At 42.4% G+C, this 10,000-nt stretch overlaps 1 protein-coding gene across 1 annotated transcript in view; it reads right to left on the bottom strand.

The window, feature by feature from the left end:
* The window catches only part of LOC138865616 (uncharacterized), a 129,234-nt gene that overhangs the window by 26,300 nt on the left and 92,934 nt on the right, over positions 1-10,000 (bottom strand). The window contains exon 8 of the mRNA XM_070136322.1: positions 8,420-8,531. Coding sequence (XP_069992423.1) covers positions 8,420-8,531 — 112 coding nt within the window. The remainder of the gene's footprint in view (positions 1-8,419; positions 8,532-10,000) is intronic.

Genomic DNA, 10,000 nt, shown 5'->3' with positions numbered 1-10,000 from the left:
CCTTCCTCCCTCTCCCTTCTCTCCCATCTCCCCTCTCCCACCTTTCCTATCCTCCCTCCTCTCACCCACTTCCCATCATCTCCCCTCCCTCTCCCCTCCACACTCTCCTCCCTCCTCCCTTCCTTCCTCCCACTTTCCCCTCTCTCACCCTCCCCCTCCTCTCTCCTTCTCCCTCCCCTCCTATCTTCCTCTCCCTCCTCTCCCCCTCTCACCCCTCTCCTCCCTCTCTCCCTCCTCATCCCCTCAACCTCCCATCTCTCCTCCTCTTCCACAGCCCCCTCACTCCCTCTCCTTTCCCCCCCGTTCTGAAATCTTAACCCGCCGCATAGGCTAATCATCACTTAAAATCTCCGAACAACAGCGAAGAGAAGCTTCATGTCACCATGCATGTGATTATAGCTCTTTTGAAATTCCCGCGACAAAACTGGGAAAAAAAGATACAGTGGGAGAGAGAGAGGGGAGGGAGAGGAGAGGGAGGGGAGAGAGGAAGGAGGGGGGAAGGGGGAGGAGAGAGAGGGGGAAGGGAGGGAGGAGAAGGAGGGAGAGGAGGAGGAGGGAGGGAGGGGAGGAAGGGAGGAGGGAGAGAGAGAGGGGGAAAGGGGAAGGGAGAGAGGAGAGGTGGGAGGGAAAGAGAGAGAGAGAAAGGGCGAAAAAGGAAGGAAGGAGGGAAGAGGAGAGAGAGAAAGAGGCAGCGAAAGCAAGAAAGGGAGAGGGAGGGAGAGCGAAAGAGGGAGAAAGCGAAAAAGAGAGAAAGAGAGAGAGAAAGCGAACGAGAAGAGGAGAGAGAGAAAGCGAAAAAGAGAGAGGAAACGAAAGAGAGCGAAAAAGAGAGCAACACCGCCGACTCTTGAACGAAGCTTCTCATCTTCTACTCGACTTGTGTTGTAAGAACAGGATCTTTTTCGCCAAGATCATCATTGAAGATTCTTATGGACGCGAGAGGAGGAACAGAGGAAGAGGAGGAGGAATATTCTCCTTGCTTCATTGCTTCCTTTGCTTTCCTTGTCCCTTTGTCTCTTCTGTTATCCTTTGTTCCTCTTCCTTTCCTCTTTTGTTTTTTTGTTTTTTTCATTTTTCTCTCTACTCTACTGTAAGCGTTTATTCTTTACTCTTTCTTTACTCTTCCTTTGTCATCTTTTACCTCTTTTACCTCTCCTTCCTCTTCTCTTTTCCACTTCCTTCTCTTTCCCTCTGCCTCTTTCTCTCATCTTTCTTTTTTTTTTATTGCTCTCCCATTCCCTTCTCCTCTCTTCCTCTTCCTATTTCTCTCCAGTTTCCTTCTCCATCCCTTCCACCTGCTTCCTTTCTACTACCACTTCTTCACTATCTTTTCTCCTGTTTCCTTCTTTCCTCCTTTTCCTCTTTGTTTCATCTTTCTCTCCTTCCCTTTGTATTTTCTCTGCCATTCTCCCTTCACTCTCCTCCCTTCTCTGTGCTTTTTCCTCTCCCTTCCTCCCATTCTCCTCCTCCCTTTCCTCTCCCATCTCCCTCCCTTATCCCCTCACTCCCTCTTCCCTTTCCCCCTACCCTTTTTCCCTTCTCTTCTTCGTCCCCCTTCTATTTCCCTTCCTCCCCTCCCTCACTACCCCCTCTCTCTCTCTCTCCACCTCTTTCCTTTCCTCTCACTCCCTCCTCCCATTCCCCCTACCCCTCTTCCCTTCTGTTTTCTCCCCCACCCCCCATTCCCTTCCTTCCCTCCCTCACTGCCACCTCTCTCCCTCCCCCATCCCCTTTCCCTTCCCTCACTCCCTCCTCCACTTTCCCCCTACCCTTCTTCCAGCTTCTATTCGTCCTCCCCCTTCATACCCCCTTCTGCCTTCCTCCCCCTCCACCTCACTGCCCCATTCTCTCTCTCTCTCCCTCTTTCCCTTCCCTCACTCCCTCCCTCCCTTTCCCCTTACCCCTCTTCCCCTTCCCTATTTCACCCTTCCTCCTCTCATACCCCCTTTCCCTTCCTCCCCTTCCCTCACTGCGTTCCCATCTCTCTCTCCCCCTCTTTCCCTTCCCTCAATCCCTCCTTCCTTTCCCCTACCCATCTTCCCTTCTCTTCCCTTCCTCCCCTCCCTCACTGCCCCCTCTCTCTCCCTCCCTCTCTTTCCCTACCTCCTCCCTTTTCCCCTACCTCCTTTCCCTCTCTGTTTCCTCCCCCTCCCTCCCCTTCTTTCCCTTCCTCCCCTCCATCACTGCCCCCCCCCCCCCCCCATCTCCCTCCCTCTCTTTCCCTACCTCCCTCCTCCCTTTTTTCCCCCTACCCCCAATTTCCCTTCTATTTCCTTCCCCCCCCTTCCCTTCTTTCCCTTCCTCCCCTCCCTCACTGCCCCCCCCCCCATCACCCTCCCTCTCTTTCCCTACCTCCCCTCCCTACCTCTCCCCTTTCCAACCCTCGCTTATTCCTGCAACAAAATTGGGGGCATTAAGAACCATGTACGCAAGAGAGGCTGATGCTGTTGCCCTCATGCTGTCGCCAAGGGAAGTGTCCGAAGTGTTATATGCGAAGGAAAGAGGGAAGTGAGAGAGGGAAGAAGAGAATAGGAAAGGAGGGAAGAGAAGTGGAACACGCAGCAAGGATGGAGAGGGCAGAGAGAAATGGGAGAGGGAAGAAGAGAATAGGAAGGGAGGGAATAGAATGGGGCAGCACGAAGCAAGGATGGGGAGGGAAGAGAGAAGTGAGAGAGGGAAGAAGAGAATAGAAAGGGAGGGGATAGAATGGTGCAGCACGAAGCAAAGGAGGGAAGGAAAGAGAGAAATGGGAGAGGGAAGAAGAGAATAGGAAGGGAGAGAAGAGAGGTGGAACACGCAGCAAGGATGGGCAGGGAAGAGAGAAATGGGAGAGGGAAGAAGAGAATAGGAAGGGAGGGAATAGAACGGTGCAACACGAAGGGAAGGAAAGAGGGAGAGAGGAATATAGAGATGTGAAAGGAGGAAGTGAGGGAATAGAATGGTGCAACGCGAAGCAAGGATGGGGAGGGAAGAGAGAAATGGGAGAGGGAAGAAGAGAATACAAAGGGAGGGAAGATAATGGTGCAACGCGAAGCAAGGATGGGGAGGGAAGAAAGAAGTGAGAGAGGGAAGGAGAAGAGGAGAGGGAAGAGAGGGGGAACGCGTGGCAAAGGAGGGAAGGAAAGAGAGAAGTGAGAGAGGGAAGGGGAAGAGGAGAAGGGAGGGAGGATAGAGATGCAAAAGGGAATAGAGAAGGAAATGGAAGAAAAAAAATGGAATTAGGATGAGAGGAAAAGAGGGGAAGAAGGGCGGAGAGAGAGAGAGAAGAAAGAGACTGAGGCAGACAGAGAAAGAAAGAGAGAACCAGACAGACAAACAGAGAAAAGACAGACAAACAAACAGAAAGAGCCAGACAAAGAAAGAAAAAAAGAACCAGACAGCCATTGACAGAGAAAAAAGACAGCCAGAGAGATCCGAGAACCAGAAGTAACACAGTGCTATACCAACGGCCATAGAGGCCATCCAACAACCCATTAATGGTAGCGATTGGAACTAATGCACTATTTAATCGCCGGTCCATTTAACACGCTTTCATTGGTTCACTGGAGAAGAAGAAAAAATAGATGGAGATAAAGAAAAAAATTGTGAAGAGGAGGAGGGGGAGAAGAAAAAAAAGTTAGATGGAGATAAAGAAAAAAAAAATTGTGAAGAGGAGGAGGGGGAGGAGAGAGATAGAGGAAGACAAAGGGAAGGAGGAGGAGGACGACTAGGAGAAAGAGAAAAAGGAAGGAGGGCGACGACGACAAGAAAACGAAAAGAAAGATGAAAAAAAGACAGAAAATAGAAAGAAAGAAGAAAAGAAAATGAAAAAGAACATACTCAGTAGATAAGTGAGAATCATAAATCATAATTAAAAACGATAAAAGCAAAAAGAACGACAACAGAGATAAGTATAAAAAAAAAAAAAAACACGCTACCCTCGACACACATTTCCCTTCCTCTAACCCCTAGTTCTTCCCTCCTTACAAACATTCAGGAAAAAGCAAGCACAATGTTCTTCCCTTATTACAAGGAACCAGGAAGGAACAAGCGCAAGGTTTCTCGCTCGCTCCTCGCTGCTGCAACACTCACAGCTGACGTGACACGAACAGCTGACGTGACACTCACAGCTGACGTGACACTCACAGCTGACGTGACACTCACAGCTGCTGCAACACTCACAGCTGACGTGACACTCACAGCTGCTGCAACACTCACAGCTGACGTGACACTCACAGCTGACGTGACACTCATCGCTGCTGCAACACTCACAGCTGCTGCAACACTCACAGCTGACGTGACACTCACAGCTGACGTGACACTCACAGCTGACGTGACACTCACAGCTGACGTGACACTCACAGCTGACGTGACACTCATCGCTGCTGCAACACTCACAGCTGACGTGACACTCACAGCTGACGTGACACTCACAGCTGACGTGACACTCACAGCTGCAGCAACACTCACAGCTGACGTAACACTCACAGCTGACGTGACACTCCTCGCTACTGCAGCACTCACAGCTGACGTGACACTCACAGCTGACGTGACACTCCTCGCTACTGCAGCACTCACAGCTGCTGCAACACTCACAGCTGCTGCGACACTCACAGCTGACGTGACACTCACAGCTGACGTGACACTCACAGCGGTCGACGCAATCCACCCCCGTGACAATGAGGTTTGCGATCATCTGCGAGACAGCTCCGAGACGGCTATGCAAATGAGGGATTTCCGGCGGTATTCAGAAATAAAGAGTAGAGGGGAGTGTCTGGACGAGGATGGCGAGTCTTGGTCATGGTGAAGCTGTTGGAGATACTTGGTATGCGGAGTAGAGGGTGTGGATGCGGTCGGGGCAGCTTTTTTTTTATGTGGATGTTAACTTCTTTTTATGTGGATGTTAACTTTTTTCTTTTTTTTGATGTGGATGTTAACTTTTTTTCTTTTTTTTTGATGTGGATGTTAACTTTTTTATGTGGATGTTAACTTTTTTTTATGTGGATGTTAACTTTTTTTATGTGGATGTGGATGTTAACTCTTTTTTTTATGTGGATGTTAACTTCTTTTTTTTTTTTTTTGATGTGGATGTTAACAATGACAAAAGGTGGAGGGTTACACGAGCTGGAAGGGCGAGATCAGAGTTAACAAGGAGATATCCTAGCAAATTATAGAGGAAATTTCTCGCGAGTGGAAGACCCTACCACACTAGCACTTTCTTCCCCGTCAATTTCTGGGGTTCCGTCTGAATTTGAGGCTTTCGCAAGGATAATTTCCCTCTTGATCTTGTGCTATTAATAAATTAGATAGGATGAGTGAATGTAAACATAAGCTAATATTCTAGAACATTCGTATATACAATATACATCATCATCTTTCTTTAAAATGACGTAATATGTATGAGAATGGTTCGTGTGAATCCCGGGACCTCACTCCGATGGCGCCATGTTTGTTTACATGATTTTCGTTCGGAGTACATTCGAAAACGCAAAAAAAAAATGACGGAAAAAGTGCTAGTGTGATAGAGCCTTAAGAGTAATCAATATAGAACCTGTGAGATTGACAACATCAACCTTAAACGATATATTTCTTCAACATTATCCTCCTATGAAACGCAACCTACGCTTCGTTAGATAGCGTTATTACATCTATACATTTCTATACAATACTCAAACTTCTCTAACTCCATTTCCCTCCCTCTCTTCACATCTCAGTCTTCGTTAACGATTTTGCAAAACACAATTCTCAGATCCTGCTTCGCGCTCCAATCTCTTACCTGAAAAGAAATTCCCTATGATGGATCATTTTGTTCGACGGGAATGATTACAGGAGATCCAACTCGAATCAGCAAATGGATTCCAATCTCTCTAAAGTCAGAGGAGCCAGGCAGGAGTGTCAGGCATTGCACACAAGCTCTATTGCCTGCAAGCACCTCTCTTTTGCATCGTGGAAGCTCTCGTATGGCTTCCGTTAACGGCAAAAGCGTTTTATATTTTTTTCTAGGTGTTTCAATTTCCTCTATGGTGGTTATTATTTTTTTTTTCATTTTCTTTTTTTCGTGGTTTTCGTCTTCTTTCTTTTTATTTTTATTTTCCCATTTATTTCCTTTGTGGTGGTTACTTTTTTTTCTTTTCTTGGTTTTCGTCTTGTTTCTTTTTTCTTTTTTTTCTCGCTTATTTCATTTCCACCGTTTATCCCTCTTTTGCTTTTTTTTTTTTTTTTTTGACATTTCTCATTAAACCCAGTCCCATAACTGAGGTTCCCTTTTTTTTCTTTTCTTTTCTTGTTTTTCGTCTTCTTTCTTTTTCTTTCATTTTCTCGTTTATTTCATTTCCACCCTTTTCCCCCCTTTTACTTTATTTTTTTCTTTTTGACATTTCTCACTAAACCGATTCCCATAACTGAGGTTCCCTTTTCTTTTTCTTTTCCTTTCTTTTCCTTTCTTTCGTCTTGTCTCTTTTTTCTTTTATTTTCACGTTTATTTCATTTCCACCCTTTTTCCCCCTTTTATTTACTTTATTTTTTTTCTTTGTTTACATTTCTCACTAAACCGATTCCCATAAATGAGGTTCCCTTTTTTTTCTTTTTTTTCTTGTTTTTCGTGTTCTTTCTTCTTTCTTTTTCTTTCATTTTCTCGTTTATTTCATTTCCACCCTTTACCCCTCTTTTACTTTATTTTTTTTCTTTGTTTACATTTCTCACTAAACCGATTCCCATAAATGAGGTTCCTTTTTCTCTTCCTTTCTTGTTTTTCGTCTTTTCTTTTTCTTTTATTGTCTCGTTTATTTCATTTCCACCCTTTTCCCCTCTTTTACTTTATTTTTTATTTGTTTACATTTCTCACTAAACCGATTCCCATAAATGAGGTTCCTTTTTTTTTCTTTTCCTTTCTTGTTTTTCGTCTTCTTTCTTCTTTCTTTCATTTTCTCGTTTATTTCATTTTCACCCTTTACCCCTCTTTTACTCTTTTTTTTTTCTTTTTGACATTTCTCACTAAACCGATTCCCATAAATGAGGTTCCCTTTTTTTCTTTTCCTTTCTTGTTTTTCGTCTTCTTTCTTTTTCTTTCATTTTCTCGTTTATTTCATTTCCACCCTTTACCCCTCTTTTACTCTTTTTTTTTTCTTTTTGACATTTCTCACTAAATCGATTCCCATAACTGAGGTTCCCTTTTTTTTTCTTTTCCTTTCTTTTCCTTTCTTTCGTCTTGTCTCTTTTTTCTTTTATTTTCTCGTTTATTTCATTTACCACCCTTTTCCCCTCTTTTACTTTATTTTTTTTCTTTTTGACATTTCTCACCCTTTCTACCCTTCCTCTTAAAACAAAACAAAAACAAAAAAATCGAATGAATGTATGTATATGTACAACCATGTACACAAAAGACATAAATACTATCGCACACGCAAGCAAATACACAGACACACATAAACACAAATACACAAAAATACACACATACAGACATGAATGCACACACAAACATAAATACACACACAAACATAAATACACACAAACATAAATATACATAAACACAACACACAAACATAAATATACATAAACACAAACATAAAAGAATACATATACACACAAACATAAAGACATACACATAAAAACACACACACACACAAACATAACCACACATGAACGTAAACACATACACACAAACAAAACATCCAAACACAAACCATTCACCATCAAACATACCCTAACCACCCACATCAGACACACCAAACATTAAAAACTCGCACACAAACACACCCAAATTACATGCAAACAAACACATACATCAACACGCACACAAACACACGCAAGATATATGCAAACAAATACACACATAAACACGGACGCAAAATACATGCAAACAAACACACACATAAATATAAACACACGCAAAATACTTGCAAGCAAACACACTTATAAACATAAACACACACAAACAAAAACAAAACACACACCAAACACAAACCACTCACCACCACACATACCTAAACCACCCACATCCCAAACATCAGTCACACCAAACATCAAAAAAACACGCACACAAACACACGCAAAATACATGCAAACAAACACACACATAAACATCAGTCACACCAAACATCAAAAAAACACGCACACAAACACACGCAAAATACACGCAAACAAACACACACATAAGCACACGCACACAAACACGCGCAAAATACACGCAAACAAACACACACATAAGCATAAACACACGTAAAATACATGCAAACAAACACACACATAAACACACACACACACAGGCAAAATACATGCAAACAAACACACACACATAAACACACACAAAATACACGCAAACAAACACACGCATAAACACGCACACACAAACACACACAAAATACACGCAAACAAACTAACACACACACCAAACATCGAAACAAACACTCAACAGAACTCAACCCGGAATCAGTGATCTTACCGCAAGTTCGTCTTCTCCGTCGTTCTTATATTTGGCCTTTTGATGAGGGCAGGAGGCGTGAACACTTGCCCCGCCACGAAGGTATACCTGCCCTCGTCGCCGATCTGGTAGCCTGAAAGAGGGAAAGAAAAATTAGGAGTTTTTTTTTTTAAGTGGCCTGAAATAGGGAAGGAAAAATTAGATTTAACAAAATAATAGCCTGAAATAAGGAAGTAAACATTTGAAGATTTTTTTTTAATGGCCTGAAATAGGGAAATGAAAATTAGATTTTTAAATAGCCTGTACTAGGAAAAGGAAAAATGGAATGAGATTTTCAAGATAGCCTGAAATATGGAAATGGAACTGAAGTCAAATGAAAATAGCCTGAAAAAGGGAAAAGAAAATGGAATCAAATAATAATAGCCTGGAAGAGGGTACAACAGAACGAGAAAGAAATAGAATAAAAGAGAGAGAGAGAGAGAGAGAATAACAGAAGGACAGAAGAGAGTAGTAAAAGAGCCAGCTAAAAATAGACACCGACAAACATATCCACAAAAAAAAAAACATACTGGTCAGATTTTTTCTCGTTTGCAAGTCATTCCTATTAATTACTAACCAGAGGCCAATTATCGGTTTTATGAGATGTTTGGGGTCAGATGATGCTAAACGAAATTACATAAGCTCCATTAAAGTGCATTTGATTCGTGTTTATTATTATCATTATTATTATTTTTTTTTTTTGTTTGTTTGCTATCATTTTATTTATTTATTTATTTATTTTGTTATTTTATTTATCTATTTATTCTTGTTTGTTATAATTTTATTTATTTATTTATTCTTGTTTATTATCAATTTATTTGTTTGTTTATTTCTGTTTGTTACCATTTTATTTATTTATTTATGTTTGTTTGATTAACTGAAATGAACAAAATGTCATCACAGAAATGTAGATAATGATGCAAGTTCTTTCACACTAATGATTATGGTGATAATCATCCTAATAGTACTGATGATTGTGATGATGATGATGATGGTGGTGATTTTAAAGGTGATGATGGTGATGGTTATGATGTGAAGGTGATGGTGATGGTGATGGTTATGATGTGAAGGTGATGGTGAAGGTGATGGTTATGATGTGAAGGTGATGGTGATGGTGATGGTTATGATGTGAAGGTGATGGTGAAGGTGATGGTTATGATGTGAAGGTGATGGTGATGGTGATGGTTATGATGTGAAGGTGATGGTGATGGTTATGATGTGAAGGTGATGGTGAAGGTGATGGTTACGTGATGTGAAGGTGATGAGGTAAGAAGGTGATGGTTATGATGTGAAGGTGATGGTGAAGGTGATGGTTGGTTCATGATGTGGAAGGTGATGGTGAAGTGGTTTATGGATGTGGGAAGGTGATGGTGAAGGTGATGGTTATGATGTGAAGCGTGATGATGTGATGGTGATGGTTATGATGTGAAGGGGATGGTGAAGGTGATGGTTATGATGTGAAGGTGATGGTGAAATTGGGTGATGGATTATGATGTGAAGGTGATGGTGATGGTGATGGTTATGATGTTATGAAGAAGGTGATGGTGAAGGTGATGGGTTTAT

This window comes from Penaeus vannamei, chromosome 21 (genome assembly GCF_042767895.1).
Source record: "Penaeus vannamei isolate JL-2024 chromosome 21, ASM4276789v1, whole genome shotgun sequence".
In the NCBI taxonomy this organism is placed as follows: Eukaryota; Metazoa; Arthropoda; class Malacostraca; order Decapoda; family Penaeidae; genus Penaeus; species Penaeus vannamei.
The sequence above is the reverse complement of the archived record's forward strand: the minus strand, read 5'-3'. Positions and strand labels throughout refer to the sequence as shown.